At 38.0% G+C, this 25,259-nt stretch overlaps 1 protein-coding gene across 1 annotated transcript in view; it reads left to right on the top strand.

Moving 5' to 3' along the window:
* LOC118851054 (potassium voltage-gated channel subfamily D member 2-like) overlaps window positions 1-23,889 on the top strand; it is a 59,447-nt gene extending 35,558 nt beyond the window's left edge. Inside the window, exons 3-6 of the mRNA XM_036760630.1 lie at window positions 13,223-13,318; window positions 14,954-15,049; window positions 19,442-19,689; window positions 21,150-23,889. Of these exons, the coding sequence (XP_036616525.1) occupies window positions 13,223-13,318; window positions 14,954-15,049; window positions 19,442-19,689; window positions 21,150-21,327 (618 nt within the window). The 3' untranslated portion in view covers window positions 21,328-23,889. The remainder of the gene's footprint in view (window positions 1-13,222; window positions 13,319-14,953; window positions 15,050-19,441; window positions 19,690-21,149) is intronic.
* The last annotated feature ends 1,370 nt before the right edge of the window (window positions 23,890-25,259 follow it).

The following is a 25,259-nucleotide window of genomic DNA, read 5'->3' as shown; positions in this document are numbered from 1 at the left end:
TTCGACCAGAGGTGAGAGTCATCACTATGGAACAGATGATCTGTTCATTTTTCCATCTGTCTTTTGCCATCCATTAGTGAATCAAACATTGCCCAAGGCAAAGTTCTCAGATTGCTGACATGGAAGGAAAGAATAGCAAGTTTTTGTTGTTTTTTAATAGTCCATTAGTGATTATTTGAAAGTTGAAAATGAAAATATCTGTAGCTAATCTTCCATTAAATAATTTTTCAAGGTTTATTACTATAAACAAATATTAATATTAGTGGTCATTCATGACCTATTACTGCTAGCTATTACTGAAACTTGCCTCTCCCCACTCATGATGACCCAGCTTCCCTGGCTACCCATTCTCCTCAGTTCACTGGTATAGTGGGGCTGGGGAGGGGTTGGATATTCTTTGCTTCCTGTTGCCACTTTCAGGTTCTCCTCCTCCCTCCTTCACTCGGGAATATCTCTTCCTTTTAGGTTTATGGTATTCATATCTACAATCCACTTAAAATCCTAGTGCTTATCTACAGACCCCTAGATCATTCCCCTGCCTTTCTTGATGAGTTTGGTACCTAGCTTACAATTTTCTCTCCTCCTCAAGTCTTGTCCTAAACACTAGGGAATTTCAGCACACATGTTGGACTCTCCTTCAGACATACTAACCACTCATTTCCCATACCTACCCACTTCCCACGAGCCTTAGCCACACACAAATATAGACTTACACTTGATCTTGCCATCACTCACAAATGTGCCACCTCTATATTCAAGAATTCTGAAATACCCTTATCTAACCATGAGCTATTGGTTTTTCACCTCTCCCTCTCCCTTTCCTGGCAAAACCCTGCTTTTCATCCTCACCATGACCTCCAATTCCTCAACTCCTCAATTTTCTCCCAGGTCATCTCCTCTGAACTAACCACTCTTTCCTCTTTTCCCCATCTTGACCCATTGGACTCTATAGTCCTCCTCTCTTGAATTCCTAGCTCTCTTATCATATTGCTGGTTGTGCACAGACAACCCTCAACCTTGGACTCCCACTACTCACCACCTTTGCTTTTACACATGTGCTGCTAAACGAAGATGGAGAAAATCATGAAACCATTCTAACTAGCTCCGCTACAAATTTATGTTACACAACCTTAACTGGGTCCTCACTGCTGCTAGGCAATCTTACTATTTACCTCCTTTACCGACCCACTATCCCACTCTCCATAGGAACTCTTTCAAACCTTTCCATCTCTCCTCAATCTCCCATAGCTCTATCTTTCCCCATTTTCTCAGCTGAGAACCTAGCCTCATAATTTAGAGAAATTTTAGAGAAATTCACCATGAGCTCCTTCTTCTCCTCTCTTCATTATCTCTTATCACTCAGGTGCCTCTACCACAATCTCTTCCTTTACTCCTGTCTCACATGATGAAGTGGGCTTACTCCATATCAAGGCTAATCCCCATTCTATCCCATCTTCTCCAACATAATGTACGGTCTGTCATCCCCAATCTTTCACTTACTTTAAATTTTTCCTGTCTACCTGCTCATTTCCTACTGTCTACAAATGTGTCTATGTCTTCCACATCCTAAAAAGACCCTCACTTAATCATTATATCCCTGCTATCATCCCATATCTCTTCTGTCATTTGTTGCTAAACTCCACAAAAAGACTATCTACAATAGGTGCATCCACTTTCTTTCCTTTCTCCTTAACCCCTTACAATCTGGTTTCCAACCTTATCATTCCACTGAAACTGCTTTCTCATTAGTATCTAGAGATACTAATGAATCTTAGTTGTCAAATCTAATGGCCTTTTCTCAGTTCTCATTCTCCTTGACCTCTCTGCAGCCTTTGACACAGAGGATCGCTCTTTCCTCCTTGATATGCTATTCTCTCTAGGTTTTTAGACACAACCCTCTCCTAGTTCTCCTCCTACTTATCATATTGCTTTTTCTCAAAGTTCTTTTTTTTGGCTCCTCATCTAGATCACACCCTCTAACTCTAGGTTTCCCTCAGGGTTCTGTCCGGGACCCTTTTCTCTTCTCCCTCTATACAACTTTGATTAGTAATCTTGTTGAGGGTTTAGAGAGATGAGGTCCAGGAACCCCAAGATTGGAGTTCCCAGACAGGGTAGTTGAGGGGGAGTACCCCTCAAAGACCTGAGTGCTGGAGAGGGTTGGGGCCATCTGGAATGAATTCACAATTTCAAGCATTCTTTAAGTTAAAGTGGCAAAGATTTATTATGCTTTTCAGTGGGCAAGAGTTCTTAGGGAACCTGCAACCTTAAAGGGGTACAGGTAAAGGTTTATAGGAGATTTTAGGGTGAAACATGTTAATTAGGCATGGGATTAGGGAGTGGTTAAAGCGTGGTCAGTTCTTAAAGGAACATGCACTTTTTGTATCTCCCCAGAATTCACTGGGAAATAGCCCAAGGAGGGGCCACCTGGAGGTGTGGTTTTTGCCTTGAAATGTCACTAAATCAACTAATGGTCAGGGCTGACTGGAAATATCCATGTTGCTCTCATCAAATGTCTTGTTAGACAAGATGAATGTAAGGGAGTATACATATGTCTGGGTCTAGCATGCACATGATGGGCCAGTGAGTAGTGAATATCTTTATGACCCAGTACATGGCCAGTTCAGCACATACACGGGGAGTCCAAACTAATAAATTCTATAGGTACAGTTGGCCACAGTATCAAGAGGAGAGATAAGTGTTTTTCTAGGGCATGCTGCCCTTGAACTGGAGAGGAACTTCCTGAGATAGTATTTTGAGGCTAGGGAGAGATGTGATTTTAGAACTGGATGTGGTTTTGGAATTGGGGTCCAGGCATAGGCACAGAAGCAGAGGCTAAGGAGAAATGTGATGTTAGAATTAGGGTCCAAGCACAAGCACCCAAGCATCCCCATCAATCTCATCAGCTCCCATGGATTCCATTACTATCTCTATGCTGATGATTCTCAGATCTATCTGTCCTGCCAAACTCTGCTGACCTCCAACTTCACTAGTCTTTCAAACACCTTGAACCAAACATCTTAAACTCAACATGTCCAAAGCAAAACTCATTTTCTTTCCTCCTAAGCGATCTCCCATTCCTACCTTCCCTATTATGATAGAGAGCTATTGCCCTCTCAGTCTCTCAGGCTCACAACTTAAAAGTCATCCTGGATTCCCCATTTTCTCTAGCTCCCAATATCCAATCAGTTGCCAAAGCCTGTCAATTTCACCTTTGCAATATTTATCAAATTAACCTCCTTTTCTGACACTATCACCACTCTAATACTGGCCCTTATCACCTCATGCCTGGACTATTGTAATAGCCAGGGGGCAGGTCGGCCTCCTTCAATTCTCTCCCTACTCAATCCAATCAGCTACTAAAGTGATTTTCCTAAACTACAAGTCTGACCCTCCTACTCAGTAAACACCCATGGCTCCCTACTGCCTCCAGTATCCAATACAAAATCCTCCCTTTGGCATTCAAAGCCCTTTATAACCTAGCTCCCTCTTACCTTTCCAGTCTTCTTACACCTTATTCCCCAAAATATATTCTTTAATCCAGTACCAGTGGCCCCCTGACAGTTCCACAAACAAGACACTCTATCTCTCACCTCTGGGCATTTTCTCTGGCTATTCCACATGCCTGGAACACTGTCCCTCCTCTGTTCCACCTACTGACCTGCATGGTTTTCTTTAAGTTCCAACTAAAATCTTATCTGTTACTGGAAACCTTCCCTAATTCCTCTTAATTCTATTTTCTTCCCTCTATTATTTTCTATTTATCATGTTTATAACTTACTCTCTCTGTTTCCCTCTGTCTCTCTCCCTCCTCCCCTCTTTCTCTCTGTGTGTGTGTGTGTGTGTGTGTGTGTCTGTATTTGCACAACATCTCCCCCATTAGATTGTGAGTTCCTTGCAAGCAGAGACCATCTTTTGCCTCTCTTTTGTATCCCCAGCTCTTAGCACAGTGCTGGGAGCATGGTAGGTATGCATTTAATAAATGTTTACTGATTAAATGAAGAAAGGTTTTTTCTCTTTAGACATACCAAGATATTTTAGAAACTTCCAAGGGCAGCCCGCTATAATATTGTTAGATAGACAAAAAGATAGATAGATGGATAGATGGATAGAGAGATAGATAGATAGATAGATAGACAGACAGACAGACAGACAGGTAGATAGATAGATAGATAGATAGATAGATAGATAGATAGATAGATAGATAGATAGATAGAATTGTTCTGTGGCCTTTGGTGCCTTCCCTCATCTTCCTTCAGGTTCCCATTTTGATACTTCCTCATTTTTCCCAGAACCTAGAGTACTCTTGCTGTTTCTGATTCCCAAGAGCCTTCTGCACTGTTTCAACAACCTACGCTCTCAGCCCTGACCACCATTGTCTAGACCCTTCTCTACATTCTTTCTTTTATTCACTCTTACCATTTACATAACATCCTATAGAGAGCTCAACAGGGTGGGGAAAGGATGTGTTTAATTAATATACATTGAGTCACTAATAGCTGGCATTGTTTAATATGTTACTACAGTGATGTTGTTTAAAACATTCCTTAACCCAAGGAATGGCTCTCTAATGGTGGAATTTAAAGAGTCAGCAATGGAAGAGATTTAGGTTAAAAATCTTTCCTGGCATTTCTCCAATCACACCAGAGTATTTTCCTACTCTGCCTACTTATAAGCCTGTCCCTGGACACTTTTATTGTTCAATGGCAATGAAAACATATTGGGACTTAGGCAATAAAATGGTCCAGTAATCTCCCACATTCCTCATTTAGTAGGGTGAAATACACTTGAGGGAATTACCCTTTCAGAAGCACTTGCCTTCTCAATAGCTCCTTGATTGAATTACCTCAGATAATTTCAACCTTCTCTCCATTTAACCACAGTGTTAGAACATTCAGAACTAACCCCTTCCCCCTGAAAAATTGTAAACAGAACTGCTCCACCTCTCTGTCACCATCCACAAAAAAGTGACCTGGAGTTCAAGACTAGGACTAACCCTAATTATGACCTTTGCATACTATACTCATGGGTTCTCTTCCATTTGCATCTTCTAGATATAAACTATTGCTTTCTTTAGAGCTAAGACAGTTTCCCTGGTGGAAACAGTGCTTTGTAGGCTAACCAACTATCAGGTTCCCTGCATCCCACCTGTCCTTTTTTGTCCATGTCCCACACAGAGCAGGAGGGACAGTAATGGAGATCTCACATTGATATCCATAAGATGGCTTCATGTTGCAAAAAGAATTTCCCACACATAATAATGGAAACTAAATTTATGAGGAGGTGAGATGCCAATCATTGGTCAGTTCATAAACATTGATTAGGCACTTATGATTTGCCAGGCACAGTGCTAAGATGCCACAGGAAAACACTGATTTCACTTCAATGAACATTTATTGCTTGTCCTACTGTGTGTGAGGCATTGTGCTAAGAGCCAGGGATGCATAAATTTTAAAATGCTACTGTGCCTGCTCTCAGGGAGCAACTGGAGCAAACAGATTGATTTTCTTTTTTTTATTTTTTATTTTTTTTATAATTAAGATTTTTTTTTTTATTTTTAGTTTACAACACTCAGTTCCACATAACTTTGAGTTCCAGATTTTCTTCCCCCCCTTCCCTCTCCCTCCCCAAGATGGCATGGAAACCAATATATCTTCTACATATAACTTCACAGTGAACTTATTTACACAATAGTCAAGTTGTAAAGAAGAATTATGACCAATGGAATGAATCAGGAGAAAGAGGAAACAGAACCAAAAAAAAAAAAAAACCTCAAAAACAAAAACAAAAGAAAAAAAAAAGGAAAAAAAAAGGAGAGCATAAAGTGTGCCTCAATTTACATTCAGACTCCATAGTTCTTTCTCTGGATGTAGATAGCATTCTCCATCGTGAGTCCTTGGGAGTTCTCTTTGCACCTTGTGTTGCTGAGAGGAGCAAAGTCAGGGTTAGTCATCACAGAATCCATATATCTGTGGTTGTGCATAATGTTCTCCTGGTTCTAATCCCCTCTCTCAGCATTATATTGTATAGGTTTTTCCAGGTGATTATGAAGTCCGTATCATCCCCATTTCTTATAACACAGTAACATTCCATTACCTTCATATACCACAACTTGTTCAGCCATTCCCCAATTGATGGGCATCCCCTTGATTTCCAGTTCTTTGGTACTACAAAAAGAGCCGCTATAAATATTTTTATACATAAGGATCCTTTTCCCACTTGTGTGATCTCTTTGGGATACAACCCTAGAAGTGGTATTGCTGGGTCAAAGGGTATGAACGTTTTTATAGCCTTTTGGGCATCGTTCCAAATTGTTCTCCAGAATGGCTGGATCAGTTCACAACTCCACCAGCAATGTAACAATGTTCCAATTTTCCAACATCCTCTCCAGCATTTATCATTTTCCAAACAGATTGATTTTCAACATCAGTTATTATTCACAAAACACTTTTCCCACTTCTCTCACCCAGGTTTATAACCTTGGAGTCATCCTTGGTTCTTCTTTCTCCCCTCACCCCTTATATTCAACCAGGTGTTGAGTCTTCTCCAGTCTAGCTCCAGGTTCCTGAATCTTCCTCCTCTTCACTCACAGGACCATTACCCCTCTTCAAAGGCCTAACGACAGACGCCTCACTTAGGCTACTCAATAACCTCCTTGTTCTATAAGCAATGGGGATAGAAAGGCAAAAAGAGACCCTGCCCTCAAGGAGCTTTCCATCAGCTGGGGTGGGGAGAAGGAGGCACTAGCTTTAGGGAGGACTAGGAGAGGCTAATTGTAAAAAGTGGAATTTTATCTGAGCCGTGAAGGAAGCCCGGGAGAGGAGAAACCATTTTCCAGGTATGAAGGACAGTTGCCAGTGAAAGGTTTTAGAGTCAGGAGACAGAGTGTCTTATGAGAGGAATAGCAAAGAGGACTGGCCTGCAGAGTATATGGAGGTAAGAATGTTTTAAGAAGATTGAAAGGTAGTAAGAGGCCAGGTTATAAAGGGCTTTGAAAGACAGAGGATTTTAAATTTGATACTAGAGGCAATAAGGAAACACTGGATTTTATTGAATCGGAGGGTGACATAGTCAGACCTGTGCTTTTTAGCAAGATCACTTTAATAGGTGATTGAAGGATGGACTGGAGTGAGGAGAGATTTGAGGCAGGTAGGCCAACAAGCAGGTCATTAATAGTCTAGGTGTGAAGTGATAAGGGCCTACAGCAAGTCCCTTTACCCTGTTTGCTTCAGTTTCCTCATTTGTCAAATGAGCTGCATAAAGAAATGGCAAACTACTCTAGTATCTTTGCCAAGAAAACCCCATATGACAGAGTCAGACATGACTGAAACAACTCAACAACCAATCTACTTGCAGTGGTGGTGTGAGAGGAGAAAACAGGAAGGAGAGAAGGGATTTTATAAAGGTACATTTGACAAGACTTGGCAACGAATTGGATAAGGAGGTGAGGGAGAGATTGGAGAACTGAGGATGACACTTTGTTTGAGTGACTGGGAGGATAGTGGTGACCTCAGCAGTAATAGGGAACTCTTCCTAAGGCATTTTCTTGTTCAAAACCCTTCAGTAGTTCCCAATTGCCTCTGGGATTAAAAGCAAAAACTTTATTGTGCAATTTTCAGGCTTCCACAATCTAATTTCAACCTGTCTCACCAATCATACTCATATTCATATCAATAATTAAATATAGCACTTAAGGGGGTAGCTAGGTGGCACAGTGGTTAGAGCACCAGACCTGGAGTCAGGAAAACCTGAATTCAAATCTGGTCTCGCTTACTAGCTGTGCGACCCTGGGCAAGTCACTTAACCACATTTGCTTCAGTTCCTCATCTGTAAAATGAGCTGGAGCAAGAAATGGCAAACCACTCTAGTATCTATGTCAAGGAAACCCCAAATGGGGTCATGAAGAGTCAGACAGGACTGAAACAACTCAACCACAACAACAAATAACACTTTTTAGTAATAACTAATAAAGGACTTTAAAGATTGAAGGGCTTTTGACCCACTTTATCTTATTTGAGCCTCACAGCTATTAAAAGTCCTCACAATTACTAGTGTTTTCCCTCTCCTCTACTCCATATTTCTTTATCTATGGATATTGATACATTCTCCCAGTAAAATTTCATCTCCTCAAAGGCAGGGATTCTTGCATTTCTGTACAATTCTGTGTCCTATGCTCAGCATCTGGCACAATGCCCTTTACATTTGGCAAGGACTTATGAGGCATTTCCATCCGGCAATTTCATCAGTGTGGTAATTCCTAGAGTAGAACTTATTTTCACTAATGCAGATCAGCAACTCCTCTGAAACTTAGAGTCTTAGACAGTTGCCTTCAGCAGTTAAAGGTGAAATTGCCCATGTTCACAGCTGTAGGGCTTGAAACCTGTTCTCTCTGATTTCAAGGCAAAACCCGTCTTTTACCTGTATAACATTTGGCAAATATTCTAGCCTCTCTGGCCTCAGTTTCCTCATCTATAAAATTAAATGGCTGGACAAAGTGATTTCTAAAAAACTTTCAACCTTTAAATATATGAGCCTATAATCCACTTCTGCATGCAGTTTCTTGCCTTGTACATATTAGGCACTTCAGAAATAGTTGACATTGAACTTGAAATAGTGGTTGATTTTGTTTCAACTTTTGCAATCCATGCTACCAAAACTATATGCTTAAGGGGGGCAGGGATTTAGTGAATTTCTTTAGTATTTTTGTGAAATAATTTCCTTCAGTTACAAGTTGGACCAAAAGGCATAAGTCTTTGCATGTAAAAGGTAGCTAGCCTCCATTAACCAGGTGGTAAGGTGTTCCTCAAAGCCTATCAAAACCTATTACCTAATACAGTACTATAGTTCTGTGTGGAGGAAGAAGGGGTGAGTTATGGGTTTAAATTAATGTAGTTCATTTTTTAAAAAAATATATTGTTTATAACTAGTTAAAATGATTATTCTCTTATAAAACAACTGGTATTTTTCCTTTTGTGTCTATAACTAGTCCTATGATAGTGATTACTTTCAAATGCATGGCCTTGTCTTTGTGATTAATATATTTAATTTTCCTGTATTGGGCAGTACTTTGGGTTAAGGTATTTGCCTCATTAATACAGGGAAGCAATGTTTCCCAGTGCTATTACAAAGTGCTAAGACAGTAAAAGAGAGAAAGAGACATTCAGACACAAACACAGAAAGAGTGTCAGAGAAAGAGAAAACCAAAGAATTCAAAAAAGTAACCACAACATAGGCAATATAATTGCTATGGTGGTTGTGGAAAGTTAGTAGTACCTAGTGTGACCAGATTAACTTTAGGGGTGAATTTCCAGTCCAAGCCTATCTCTTTACCAATTAAAGGTATATTGAAGCAGAAATACACGCTTCTAGAAGGCATCCATTATTTTGGTTTTCGCTTTAAATCCCCAGTACCTACTATAGTGCCTGGAACAAAGCAGGTATTTAATTAATTGAAACTATTTTTTTTTCTTTGCACCTGGGTCTCCCTATCTTTCTTTACTCAAAGTACAATCGCTATTTAAAGAACTGCCCCTTACTGATATTTATGGGAATTGTGAACTATTCTGTTACCAGCCAGGGCTGGTTCACCTTTCCTTAGCACCTCCCACCACTCCTGGGGGGCTTGCTGGACTTGGTATGGATCTCCACCACCACCATCTATGGACCCTCACATGGCCAGGAACAGGGATCATGGGTGTGAGCTACCAGACCTGGGTTTGTTCGTTCATTCTTAAGTAGTTTATTTCAAAACACTAACCCTCTTTGCCATGTAATATCTTATTTCCCTTGGTTTAATGGAGGCATGGCTGAAAAATCTGAGACTTGAGCTCATCCACTAAACAAAAACATTTCATTTTTATTATCTTTGTTGTTGTTTAGTTGTTTTTCAATTATGTCTGACTCTTCCTGACCCCATTTTGGGTTTTCTTGGCAAAGATATTGCAGTCGTTTGCCATTTCCTTCTCCAGTTCATTTTACAGATGAGGAAACTGAGGCAAGCAGAATTAAGTGACTTGCAGAGGGTCACACAGCTAGTAAGTAACTGAGGCCAGATTTGAACTCACAAAAATGAGGCTTCCTGGCTTCAGGTCCAGCATTGTATCCACTGCACCAACCTACCTGCCCTTTGTATTACATAATTTTGTTGTTGTTGTTGTTCAATAGTGGTAGGCTTTAAAATAGTAAATTTTAATATATTTATTAAACATGAGCCAAGAAAATTTGGACCAATGTCAACAATTTTCAAAAGGAAAAAAATAGTGAGCCTTACAGTTTTTAAAATCATGAAAAGAAAAAATAGAAAGTATTAAAATGTCATTGCTAAAAAAAAAGCAGGAGCTCAGTCAATAGTTCTTTTTAATCTATAGTCATACCTTTTGTGAAGGTGAGTCTTTGAAAGAAAAGGAAGAAGAAGATGAAGTGAAAGCATCCCATCACCATGGTAATGAGAGTATCGGTTAATGTGATACTTAGTCTGAGATCAGGGAAGAAAAAAGTTGGAGGGAAATTCTTGTCCAAAACATCTTATCCAAACACTTTTACTCCTCATCTGAAGTACAGAGTTCCTATCACACTAATAGTATTGTCACTAATACAGCACTGTCTAGGAATCCATCAGCTGGCATCATTCTTTCATGGGATCATAGATTTTAAGCTGAAAAAAGACATTAGAGCTCTAGTCCGTGTCCTTCATTCTACAGGTCAGGAAACTGAGACCCAAGAAGTGACTTGCCAACTCATCACAGACAAGGACAGAGCCTGAATTTGAAGCCTCTGACTTCAAATCCAGAACTCTTTCCAATGCAACAAACTGGCTCCCTTAGAAGAGCTAGCACGTATGCAGCTTATTGTTGGTGTTGCTTTTGTTATTCCAAATGGCAGCTCTAAGCTCTCCCAGAACTAAAAAATGATTTCACATTTATGTAATGCCTTAAGATTTTTTAAGTGATTTACATGTGTTGCCTCTTTTGTGCCTCACTATTACCTTATCTCCTTTTTCCAGAGGAGGAAACAAAGGCTTATACAATGAATTGCCCTCATTCATACAGCTAATAAGTATCAGAGGCAGAATCTGAATGCATGTTTTCCTGACTAGCACACTATCTAATATGCTATATTCCCTCCCTCTTTCTCTGAAAAAAAAAAGATTCTCTATGCAAACCTCTCTAAGTAAAATGCACAGAATTTCTCTTATAAGTTTATTTTGGTCTTCACAAAAAAAATTAATCCAATATAGTGCAAGAGAAATTTCTTGCTTCTTGAGTTTGATCCACAGAAGGATCAATCAATCTAGAGGTGATTGACCTCCTGAATGAAAATGTCCCTTTCTGTGATGAAAGATTATAAGTTATTACTCTATCATAGGGTGTCTCTACATAGCACAGAATGACCCCTGAATCTGACAGTTACCAAGTTATATTGGTCAATTTTCACAGCTACAGCAGATAGATAATCCATAAAAGTAAGTAGAGAGGAAACAAATGTTTAGTCATCTAGTATGACCTGTGTAACTACAGAATGTGCAGGATATGCTTCTCTTTGGCCAGGAGAGGTTGAAGATCAACATTTCTTTGGTACAAAAAGACACTAGTCTCTTCGTGGCCCCTACTTGATTGTACATATTAGTTTAAATTGCAGGGCTTTTAAAAGGATTGTTGTTATTCCTCGACCACTGGGATACTGATCATTTTGAGTGAGACATTATCATTGAAATAAACAAAAATTTATGCACCGCAATATTAACTTCTTTTCCCTCTAATATGATTGCATCTTTTGGGGGTCCAGTGTTAGGATTAAAAGGTGGATTAAAGGTTAGGATTAAAAGATGAGGCAATTAATGCTGACATTAATGGGCCCTCCTATTTGAATATTTAAGTGAAAGCTACTTTCTCAAGTTTAAGTGGAACAGGAAGGAGGAAGATAAAACAAGGGAAGGATTCTGGGGCAGCAGCTTCTCCTCCCAAAAAAAGTGGAGCAACATCTGACACTTCTACACATGATACTCCCTCCCCTGTCTTTGTGCCTTTGTTCAGGCTGTCCCCCATACTTGGAACGCACCCATTCTGTAGCAGAGTTTTCCTGATTCTATTAGATGCTAGTTTACCCCCCCCCAAATTATTTTGAATCTATTTATATACCTATCCTTTGTCTCGGTAGATAACTCCTTGAGTGTGGAGATTGTTTTAATTCTTGTCTTTATTGCTGGTACCTAACACAACATCTGGAATATAATAGGCACTTAAGAAATGTATGTTTATTGATTAGTTGATTGGTAAATTTTGCCTGCCTATCATTCCCCCATGCTTGGGCCAGAAATGACACCTCCATAGTAAGACAAGGAGGGATTTCACTGGAGGTATTACTAGGGATCTTGAAGAATAATGGTCTTCAGACCATGGCCGGAAGAGGGAGTCCATAGTGGTCTTTAGACAGGATGCTTCTGGGACATGTTGCTTTAGCTAGAACTCCAGGGACTATGAGTCCTTTCGTTCTTCAGGACAGCTCATTGATATTATCAGGCCAATTTTAGATATTTTATAGGAATAGAAAGTATCCCAAATCAGATTCAATTAGTGCAAGAAGGCACTAATCAACCAGAAAACAGTAATTTTCTAACCTAGTGTCTTCCAGGCAAAGAAGATCCAGTTATGAGGGGTTTCAGAGAAGAGTCAGGAGACAAAAGACATACCAGACAGAAAGAGGGTGTATTTCTATGGGGCATATTGGATGATGAAAGACAAGGCCCTCAAAGCTAGAAATAGTTTGTTCATGTTTTTAATAGACTACCACACATCTGTGGTAGAAACATTAACAAAGGAAGAGAATTCAACGGAATAGAAAAAAATAACCATTCCATTAGAATATTAAAATAGATTTTTAAAGGGCACCAGTTCTTACTGGTACATTTATACTCAGGTAAGTCTTCTGAAGAGAATATTCCCTATTAAAAAGCTAAAATTTTGATACCCCAAATAAGTTTGCATATTTCCCCCCAGATTTTTCGTGTGTTAAAGCTACATTATTGGAAGGGCTGCCTATAATGATGATGTCACGTCTACACAAGTAGGGTAGAATCATATTTTCAAGTGTTATATAGGCAAAGCTAGAATGCTTTCAAAACAAAACAGTACTAATTCATTTCATTCATCGAAATGTGTTTTAGCTGGTTTATCAACAAGCTGGACCTAGCAAAAAGACATTTTTCCTTTCTTATCTTTTGATATAGAAAGCAAGGCTTGCAAGAATCCGGGCAGCCAAGAGTGGAAGTGCCAATGCTTATATGCAGAGCAAACGAAATGGATTACTGAGTAACCAGCTCCAGGTAATATCTTGACAAGTCCCTTCCTACTTGAAAAAAAATGTCCTCAGTCATTAATATAATAGTGCTTTAAAGCAACCTTACCCACTGGTTGCTTTGTTGTCATTTTCTTTTTCCTTTTCCCATACCTGTGACTTCTTTGTTGTAAGGTGCTCATCATGATGAGGAAACTTCCTCTACCAATACACAACAGCAACTGTTCAGCAATTTGTAGTCTTGGAGAGTTCCCTGGGACATTGAGCGGTTAAGTGACTTACCTAGGATGGCACCATCAGGAAGCATCAGGAGTAGGACTAGATTCCAGGGCTTTCTAGTTCCTAGGACAGCTCTATATCCATTAAACCATGGTGCTTCTTTTTCTAAAGTTGTATCATATACTGAATAATTACGAATAATGAAATAATAAAAATTTCATCACTTCCCCCCAACCCAGACATAGCTAGTTAGCATCAATGCCATGAGTTTAGAATTAATGGAATTTCTAGGGAACATATCTTTTCTCTCATATTGACCCTCAAACATGCTTGAGCAGTATTCTTGATAGACCCCAAAAGATATATAACTAGGGTAAGGCCATCAGGGTTTGAATAATGTCAGTACCCTCTATGTTTTGTTGCCCTGCCTGAAACAAAGTACTTCAGCAGTATAACAATAATGGAGTTCAGTACCAGTTAGCAAGAATAATTAGTCAACATTGCACTCTACCAGATGGCAAGCTGACAGTTATGCCCTAAACAACCTCTTCTCTATCCTGTTCCTGCTCTCCCTCCCTGTTCAGAGAGACTCCCCAGTGAGATTTGAGGGTCCTTTTGTACTGTTTACCTCAGGTGTGTTTCATGCCTCTTTCCCACCCATAAAAATTGCTCTTGTTTCCAGTTAACTTGGAGAGTGTCATAAAATTCTCCAAAAATTTTCAATTATTGAATTCATTTATGTGTGTTTTAATTTTTAAACCTCACATCATGAATTCTTAACCTCTGGTCTATGACTGTAATTTTAAAAATATTTTGGAAACTATATTTCATTATAATTGGTTTCCTTTATAATCTTGTATTTTTTATTTCATACCTTGAAAAACATTATTCCAGGAAGGGATCTATAGGCTTCACCAGACTGTACACAACAAGTAAACAAGTTAAAAGCTTTCGTCCTACATGTTTATCTATGATTTCTATCATCTTAATAACAGGGAAGCTTTGAGATCTGTAGTTTTGTGTATGATCTTTGTCTGTTCTACTAAATATTTGAAAATGCTCATTTTATTTGGCATTTGTTAAGCTCAGAATAAAAAAGTTTAAAACAAAGTAACTTTAATGTCATTGAAAAAAGTGAATTTTTTCCACATGTCTATTAAGTACTTATTTAAATTTGAAATTATATGATGACAGACTGATCCAGAGTTATAGAAATGGTTGAAGCTTCAAAAAATAGTTTAAATGTTCAAATTAAGAAGATAAACTAGTCATTTTGACTGATCATATAACTCAAAAAGCTATTTTTCTGTCTGTTGGGTTTTGCTGACAAACACTGCAATTATGGTCCATTGTAGCCTAGATCTGTCTTGCAGAAGCATGTGGCTAGCATTCCCGTTGTTTGCAAATAATATAGACAGCAACACTGTATTCTCTGTGTTAACAGTCCTCTGGAGAAGATGAACAGGGCTTTGTTAGCAAATCTGGCTCTTGCTTTGAAACCCAGCACCACCACCTGCTTCACTGCCTGGAAAAAACTACGGTAAGGAGCGAGCATCAATGCCTTCCCCCTGTACTACTGTGACAATCCCATTTGCTTTTGCAGAACCCTGTTGCTCCACATCACTCTTTTTCATAGGGTGACTCATCTACCTTGTGTACGACCCAATACTAAATTGCATTGGATGACTATGTTGAAAGTTCAAGTTGGAAATCTTTTCAGATATGCATTTGGGAAATGTTTATGTACATGGTATTCTGGCATTTGAATGAGAAACCAAACAGTTAACATGGAGCTGCATACAAATACAAGGTCACTCTGCTTTGACAAAAGTCTATAAGCCATGTAGTATATAATAATGGAAGATTTCTTAATCTCTAAATGTCCTCAAATGATTTTTGGAAATGCTGACCAAACAGAAGAAGATGGTCACTTTCCTGATAACCAAGCATAATGAAATCTATCAAAATAAAAAGTAAATAATAATGATTATATGTGTATGATGCTTTCAAGTTTGCTAAGCACTCCACATGTTTTACTTCACTTAGAGCCTCACAACAGACCCAGTAGGCACAATGGACACATTTCTTACCCTGGGGTTAGGTTAGATTCTGAAGGATGCTGATTTTTGTAAAGCTAAAATTACCTTTGAAAAACCCTTGAATCATTTAGAAAGGGCACTATAATATCTTCAAACTTGTATAGCTGGGAAGGAGCTAGGAAGGCTAGGGTCTTTTTAAAAAGAAGACAATCTGTTTTAGAGATCAGACAAAGGTGATGTGGTTGCTAAGGAAACAATTGAATGTAAACTGTATTTTTCATTATGCCCAGCTAAACTAAACCATTGATAAGGAGACAGAGAGGAAAAAAGACTTCTATTCAAACAGAAGAAAGCAAAAACAGCTTAGAAGAACCCATAGCTTTTAGGAAAATTGATGATTGGGGAGAAAATACTCATGAAAGGGCTTAACACATAAGCATGATACATATTAGATATAATTGTTGCTATGCCTTCTTCCCACGAAACAAAGGATACACTAGGAAGTTAAAGGGATCCTTTCAGGTATCTTAAGTTTGTTCTCAAACTCTATGAGCCTATGATGACAATGATATTCTAGAATCACAAGAAGGAAGGTGAGATGCTCACACTATGAGAGGCATGTGTGAATTGAGAAGACTGAGCAAACAACTGCTTCACATCTAACCAAGTTTACTCCAAGTGGAATGGAGGCATCATTGGAGACATTTAAATTGTACTTCACCTCACCCTCCTCCACTCGCTAGTGCTTATAGTTGAATTTATACGTTATATGTGCTTATGATGTAACTCCGTTGTACAGCTGATATTACTATCCCCACTTCACTACGCAAATGGGGACTTACATTCTAGGGCCATACAACTAGTCAAACTTGACTTCATGTCCTCTAGACTTTGAGACCAGCACTCTATCCACTATATGTTTTCTCTAGATTGGTGTGTGATTTCATGTTAAACCTTTGAAAAATGAATATAACATGATAAAATTAACACAATAACACAATCTCTTTTTGTCCTACCCTTTTTTTAGGTACTAAAGTTTAATTTGCATTATAGGTGATCCAGCTTGTTTGGTTTTTTTGCCCCCTGGGCATTTCATTCACACAGAGCCAATGATTTTTTTGTTATATGGTAGCTACCTTATGGTAACACAATGACTATCACATTCGGTTAGGTTTAGGCTACATGTGAAATTAGACATTTATTCATTTAACAATTATTATAAGATGCTTCCTACGCACAAGATCCTAGGATCATAGCTGGAGAGCTGGAAGAAATTTTAGAGGCCATATCTTCCATCCCCCACCATGATATTACAGATAAGGAAAATGAAATCCAATGAAGTTAAGTCATTCATTCAAAGTCACATAAATAGTAATAGAGCTGGAATTTGAACTCAGACCCTCAAGTTCAGCACTCCTTCCACTGCACTATGCTAAAAAAGTATATAAATTTTTTGATTATTGAACATGTTCTGTCTGTATTATCCCAGATTAGTCCTCTTCATAAAGAGTAAGATTTCCAAAATAAGAGGAAAAAAACCTTATCATAAGTAAATAATTGAGACCCTAAATTATTGCCTCAATTAGCAGTGTATTTAATGTAAAATTATTTTGATTTGGATCTAGATATTAACACTTATGGAAACAAATGCTAAGAAGGTACAGTTTTCTGAACAGACCAATGAAGAATTGCTCTCTCAGTCAAAATTCTTATTCATTCACAGGTGGAAAAAAATATAAATTTTCCCTTTAATTTTTTAAAATGCAAATAATACATCACTTAATATTTTTACTTTCATGTCATTTACTTGAAACTAAAACATTCTACTTCTTATGTGAAATTTAATATGATCATCCTATAGATGCTTGTGTTATTTAAGGCCTATTTCTGATACATTGGATGATTTTGTGTAAAAAATTTAACTTATCATGTACTGTTAGTATGTTTTGATCCATATGCCCTCTGAATTGTATTTTTATATGCTTAATGTATTTACTTAAGTAGTTTTTCTTATACATAGTACATTATGAAAATAAAAAGTTTGGATAATTCAAATGCAATTTATTCAAATAAGAACTGGTACAAAAAGTACATTTCCCAAACACGTTTGCCTTTTTTAAAAATGCAGGGTTATTTTCTCCTGTGGGGAATGCAATGAATTAATGCAGGCAGAATTGGTTATTTGTGTCTGAAGGTTATGTGATTATTCAAGAGTTATTGTGAGACCTTCCATGGCATTCATAGGCCCTGAACAGACTTTGCTTTTCCATTAGTTATAGTGAAGGTAGTTTGGTAGTTTCTTACTGGTACAGGGTTGGGGTAGAAGGTAGAGAGCAAGTAGGGCAGAGGGAGAGAGAGGGAAAAAGAGAGAAAGAAGGAGAAAGAGGGAGAAATGTAGGGTGGGAGAGAAAGGGAAGGAGAATTTCTTCAGTAGGGCAAGTCTAAACCATTTGCTTATTAAGCTATTCCACTTATTCAGCTAAAAATAATTCTACTATTCTGTAATTTTTGTACATCCCAAGATTTTAGATAAAAATATAAAAACCTAGAAAGTATCATAAGTATATAATTTCCCAGCAACTAATTCACAGAATTTTTGTCACTATGAAAATGTTCATATGAAGCAGAAAAACTGAATAATAATGATGATAATCATCATAATAAGTAGCATTTATATAGTGCTTTAAAGTTCGCAAAATGCTTTAAAAACATTTATCCTCACAAAACTGAGAGGCAGACAAGGAAACTGAGGTAGATCAAGGTCAAGTGACTTGCCCAGGGTCACATAGTTAATACGTTTCTGAGGTCAAATTAGAACTCATGTCTTCTTGATTCCAAGCTTACCCCCTCTATCTACTGTGCCACTTAGATGCCTCCAAAGTCCTCAGGACAGTTTCTTATGTATTTTTATGCTTGTTGAAGTTAGTTTTATTTTTAAATCTAGAACCTCCTGAAGACATTTCGAACCTACTTCTGCTCCCAAGTTTTGCATTTTTATCTTTTGACATCCAGATTTTGTATGAAGGTGTTGAGCAGATACAATTTCAAAAAGGATTCAGTCATCAAATTAGGGGTATATCAGTTTATGTTAAGTACAGCTGAAGGGTCAATGAGATACAAGTCAGAAAAGATTTTCCCAAAAATGCAAATTGAAAACATAAGTAGCTTTGAGATTTTACTTGAAAGCATGAATGTTCATGGGCAGCTAGGTGGCACAGTGGCTAGAGCACTGGACTTGGAAATAGGAAGATTCAATTGTGTGAGCTCAAATCTGGCCTCAGACACTTACTAGCTCTGTGACCTTGGGCAAGTCACTTGAACCTATTTGCCTCAGTTCCTCATTTGTAAAATGAGCTGGAAAAGGAAATGGCAAACCATTCCAGTATCTTTGCCAAGAAAACCACATAGGGGGTCATAAAGAGTCAGACAGGACTGAAACAACTAAGCAATAACAACAAAAATGAATGTTCATAGGATCATAGGATTTTAGACTTAAGGTTGGAAGGTGCCTCTTAGAACACAAGTGTCGAACATGTAGTCCATTCTCAAATGCAGCCCAAACTGGATTAAAATGTAATTGAGAAATATTTAACAAGATTAATAAAATTACAAGAAAACATAGATAATGTTAAAATGTAGCTTTCTAAGTCAATATGTGCCCACAGGAATCTTTATGTACAGTTTCATGGCGACCATTTCTATTTGAGCTTGACTCCATTCTGAAGTTTTCTAGAGGGAAAAAAGACTCAGTCTTGGTCTTTTCACCAAAATTAAGCACTGTGCATGGCCTAAATGAATGAGAGCAAAAATGAGTTCTGAATATAGTTCTGTAATATGCCTATCCTTTTTTTCCATCTATGCTTTCCACCCACATTCTTAATGGTGTTGGACAGAATCATGAATTTGTGGACGAACAAGTTTATGAAGAGAGCTGCATGGAAGTCTCAACAGTCAATCGCCCTTCGAGTCACAGCCCTTCTCTCTCATCACAACAAGGTGTCACCAGCACTTGCTGCTCAAGACGACACAAAAAAACTTTCCGGATCCCAAATGCCAACGTGTCAGGGAGCCGCCAAGGCAGTGTACAAGAACTCAGTACTATCCAAATCAGGTGTGTGGAGAGAACACCTTTATCTAACAGGTACTTGGAATGTTCAGTTTGATCTGAGCTGATGACATAACTCATCCTCACTGCCATGGCAGGTGTATGGGCTTGCATGTGAATTTATTCATTTACACGTGCCTGTAACACAATTTCACGCACACATACTACCAGAGAGGTACAGCTGAGACCAAAGCAGTCAATGTGATGGGCAGAAGGAGGTCAGGTGGCCATGCACATGTACACATATCTATTGAGGGGGAAAGTAGTAGGAGCGCCGCAAAGGAGAGGGAAAGAGACAGTGGCATTCCACCTTGGTGAGCACTCTTCCTTCTCCTGTATGGGCATGCAAGCAAGTGTCTCCACTCTCAGGAAGTCCTTAGATGCATTTTTTTCAAATTCAGGAAAATAGTAACATTTTTTCAGTGCCTTTGAACTAGGTGCTATGGAGACACAGCAAAGAAATTGAAGCTCTTCTATTCCCCCTCAAGGTACTTAAGATGCAACTGAAAAGATAGGATTAACACAAAGGAAAACATGTAAAAATACTTATAAAGAACTTACAGAATTACCAGTTGACTTGATAAAAACTAAGAGGACAGCTATACAAAGCCATTGACTCAAAAGTGAGATGTGGATCAAAACCTTTTTTTGGTACAACAAAAACATTATCAAGGGAAATTTTTAAAAGTTGATTCAAACCAAATGAATTCCAAATTTCTTTTGATGTTTTTCTTTTTGCACATGTATATGTGGGGAAGATGTTTGTGTATTTGTGTGTATGTGTGCATGTGCATGTGTGTGCGCATGTGTGTGCATGTGAGTGTATACGTGTGTGTGTGTGTGTGTGTAACAGCCTGTGAAGAGACTAAGCAAATAGTTCAGTCTGTGGCTATTTAAACATAGCAGAAGGCTTTGGAAACACAACTCAAGCTTCTAAGAGCTTAAAAGGCTTCTGTCTCTGAAGTCTGTCTTGTTTACACACAATACCATCTAGAGTGGGAAAGAGTGATGTACATTAGAGAATAATTCCATTCTCAAAACATAAACACCAGCAGCAGCCCTTGGCATGTGGTTTAAATCATTGTCTAGGTAGTCTTGAAAGGTTTTTTTTAAAATAATAATAGTAAAAATTGCTAAGGAACTTTTTAAATACCATTGACTTCAAGGGTGTTAATTCTGTAAGTGTTAAATCAGTACACTAGTGTTAGTTCTACTAAGAATGAAGCTGCAGGAACTTTGAATTATCTAACCAAAGTCAACTAGGTTTCAAGCCTCTGTTGAAGGTCTTTAGTTAATATTGACTGCATTTGCAGGTCGCACTATCCACTTTGTTATACTCTTCTTTTAAAATGTACCTAAAGTGATCACAAATATTCTTAGATTTAAAAATTTGATTCATGGAAACTAAAATATCTTCACCTCAGTTCTGTGGTAAAGGCATGTAAGAAAAATGTGGACAACTTACCTTTTTTCTAAATCCGTTCTTTCCCCATCAGCCGATCCAGTTTAAATGCCAAAATGGAAGAGTGTGTTAAACTAAACTGTGAGCAACCTTACGTGACTACAGCAATAATAAGCATACCGACACCTCCAGTAACGACCCCGGAAGGAGATGACAGGCCAGAATCTCCAGAGTACTCAGGAGGAAACATTGTCAGAGTATCTGCTTTGTAAAACAGTTGGAAGCAGGACAGAGGGCAGTTGAGTCCTGACTGTGAAAGGGCTCTAAAGAGCAAGAAGGAAGAAACATCCAGTCTTTTACATGTCAAACAGCAAAATGGAACACCGGTTGGTAGCAAAACCGAACATTGTTTCCAAACTTAAGGATATGCATAAAAGGCCACCATATGGCATTTCTGGGCATAAGGTTTGACCTATTCTACAGCGGAAAAATCTGTGATCCTTTGACTTTACAAATGAGCACAATGAAATGCCTCCCATTGATGCTTCTTAAGATAAGAACTCTTTTTTTAAAAAAATAAAATGAAATTTAAAAAACATCTTTGAACACTATGTTCCAGTTGAATGAAAAACAAATATGGAAAACATTTTGATAACATGTTTTTTCCTGTAAAAACAAACTAACACGAACATTGGCAAGTGAAGTATATCACGTTTAAAAAAAAAAACCTCATATGACAGGTTTGTACTGACTGAAAGGAATACCATCATAATGCATGCTGAAATTCTTTGGAGCAGTGATCTCAGTTTACTTATGTTGTCTTCAGATTAGGCATGATAAACTTTAACTGTAGAAAGGGGCATTTCTGGGCACTTACAACAAGCTGATTGTTCACATTCCATGGTAAGCTCTACAAATAAACTCTTAGCAATGCAGTCTTTCTGGCTGAGACGCTCATCTGTGAGCTTATAGTGTCCAGCTAGCTCAGTAATGATTATCATTTTACCTTGCTTCCTAGATACTGTTACAACTGCAATAATCCATTGTACACCTGTTGTATCAGGAATCAGGACTTTCTGTTTGTTTGTTTTAATTTTCCAGATCCCCTTAATAGTTAGTGCCACAGTCAGAGACAAAAACTCTGATGTAGCCCAAGTTTTTTTCAGTAAGTTTTCAATCCAAACTGTTGTACCATAGATGTGTTTTTTTCGAGATTAGCCTTCTCGTCCACTAGTCCTGTGACACAGTGAGTTGTCAATTCCTGTATTTCTAGCTCACCTCTCTATTGACATTTTAAAGGTTTCTCATTAGCAGCTGGGTTAACCTTTTTTGTAGTACCAATGGCTTTCCTACTTTTATATTAACTGACAAGGTCTCTTACTAGTGAAATATGATAATCAACCCCCCTTATCAAAACGTAGAAGGGGGCAAAGGAGTTATTTGACAAATGAGTACTTATCTTTAAGCCTCTTTGCTGTTAACAACTAGCCCAGCTATTGAATTTATCAGGAGGTGTTTTGTGCAAACAGTCCCAATAGGCTGGGACAAGTGCCAGAGCACCAAGTAGTGCAGCCGTACCTACCCATTTTTCTATTTCTTTTACTTTGGGTCTGATTAGATTACATTTTCTCAAATATATTTTGAGAGTAACTAACATGATTCTAAATATGGAGCTCAAGCTAAGAAGCTTTCTGTACCAATACTTAAAGAAAGATTGCTTTCTCCCCTATTTCAGGAAAGCAACGCAAATCTTTTCTAGAAAGAGATTCCTGTAAACAGCAGTTTCCTCCCATGAAGGAGGACAAGGTGTTTGGTGATGCAAACTTGATCTCTGTGTACATTAAGTGGAAACGTGTTTATATTTTAAAGAATATTGTATTAGCAGACATGTCTGCATGTACCAGTGTGAACAGTTTTATGTCAATCAAAAAGCTCTGTCCATTCCAAGATTCTACTACAAGGGATACAGTTTAACTTCTGTGTGTTTGGGGGGTAAAGATTATTGTTCCCCTTAAAAATTTTTTTAAATGTTTGTCATAAGAAGAGAAAATGTCGTCCCCTGTATGCCAAATAATTTGTGACTTTTTTTTGAAAGTAAGATTGTACTCGCTTTACATTTTTATAGTTGCCCCAAGACAAGGTTGTGTACACAGTAGGCACTAGATAAATGCTTATAGAATGAAAGAAAATAAGATAAACTCAAATTTTCCTTGGGAAGAACTAGCTTTACTCCTAATCTTTCCTGAACAAATTACTAATTTGCCAGCAGCTTGACGATTAATCATTCCTAGAGCCTGCTTCTTATCACTTTGTGCTTTGAGGTTGATTGTACAATGAAACTTCTTTGATAACAGTTAATGAAAATTTTCATTGTTGTTGTTAAACATAGACTAAGGAAACTGCAATGCAGGAATACTTAGGATTTTAACTCCTTAATTATCAGTCTTATTTTTAATGTCCTAAATGTTGGAGAAAATATGGCAAAAATTTTCCAACTGGTAGTTTGGCACCCTCTTCCCACTCATCACTTATGCAAAACTCTTTCATTTCTTCTGAAATTAAAAAAAGAAAACTTTTTTGGTGTTTTAGGTGATTTTCAAATACTGTGTTGGTAGTGAATGACTGTTGATGACTGTGTAAAGTGCATCTGTACTGTAAATGAAATGTAATTATTTCTGTGTACCATATGGAGCAACCAAGGTTGTTGTTTTTGACAATTTTGTTTGAAATTCGAATATCTTATTTTGGAGGATAGCATAATAACTGCGTTGTGCTGAAAAAGAAATAGACATTTGAGGAATAATAAAATAAAACATCTGCATGCTTGAACGGGACTAACGGGTTTTGCAATAACTAACTTTCTTTTCCTAGACTGTTTTCTTCAATTCCAAATTCCACAGACAACAGGTTTAACTTCAATAGGGATTGAACTTTTGCCAGGTCCTCTGGGAAGACTCTCAAAAGTCATACTGGAGAAGTGGATGGAGCCCTGGCTTTGGAGCCAGTAAAAGTTGGGTTATCATCCTGCCTTTGACACATATTGACTATTTCACCTCAGGCAAGTCCCTCAACTTTACCCACAAGCCCACTGGCAAATCTCTATAAGCTTAACTTTATGAAGAATTACTGACCTGTATTGGTGGGAGTTTCCACAAAATGTACTCACAAGTTCCAACCAAAAAGAAAACCTATAAAGTTAGACAGCAAAGAACCGTATTATTCTAGTCATGTGACATATAGATAGCCTGGGTCACCCATTAAAAACAGCAAATTGCTGTCAGGAGTTTGAACTTGAGTAGAGTTTGGTGCTGGTTTAGTGGTGGTAGTGTTGGTGAAGGTGGTGGTAGTGGTGGTGAAGGTGGTGGTGGTGGTGGTGGTGGTGGTGGTGGTGGTGGTGGTGGTGGTGATGGTCATGGTGGTCGTGGTGGTGGTGGTAGTGGTGGCTAGCATATGTCTCCACAGCTAGTATATGTCAGAAGGAAGATCTATGAACCCAGATGTTCTTTACTCTGAAGACAATCCTCTATTTTTTTCATATCACATTATCACTTGCCAAATGACTATTAGTTTGTATATATAATATATATATATATATATATATATATATATCATATGGATATTGGTATGTAATCTATATATCATATGGCTCCTACCCAACTGTAACACTTCAATTCCCAAGTAATTTTGCAAATATTTGAAAAACTACATATAAGCAGAGAGCAAGGAGAATGCCCACACCACACTATCATTGATTTCAATGATGTTATACCCAGATGCCTAAATATAATGAAATTAGAAGGGGGGAAAAATCATCTTGTGAGCTTTATACCACATCAGATGCCTGGAATTACTGAGTGATCCTGGGCTTATGTCCCTTAGTATTAAAATTTTTGTAAAGAAAATAAAAAGCTAATAAACAGGTTCCAAGATTCATGTCACTGATCACAGAAAGAATAATTAGGGAAAGAATATATAGAAGAATGGGAAGTTTGGAGAAGAATGTCACTTCAGAAAAAAAATAGTCTGAGCAGAAAAATGTATATTTTCACATCATTTAAAGAGATGTAACCTATCAAATGTCTATTTTTTTAGTTTTAAAGAAATAGGACAGTAATAGAAACTTCTATGATAAGAGAGTAAAGCTACATCTAGACAGGAGACTTTATCATACTTATATAAAGCTGCCTATTCAAGGTTTTAGTAA

This window comes from Trichosurus vulpecula, chromosome 5, assembly GCF_011100635.1.
Source record: "Trichosurus vulpecula isolate mTriVul1 chromosome 5, mTriVul1.pri, whole genome shotgun sequence".
In the NCBI taxonomy this organism is placed as follows: Eukaryota; Metazoa; Chordata; class Mammalia; order Diprotodontia; family Phalangeridae; genus Trichosurus; species Trichosurus vulpecula.
Note: the sequence above shows the minus strand (reverse complement) of the source record. Positions and strands in the feature narration are given on the sequence as shown.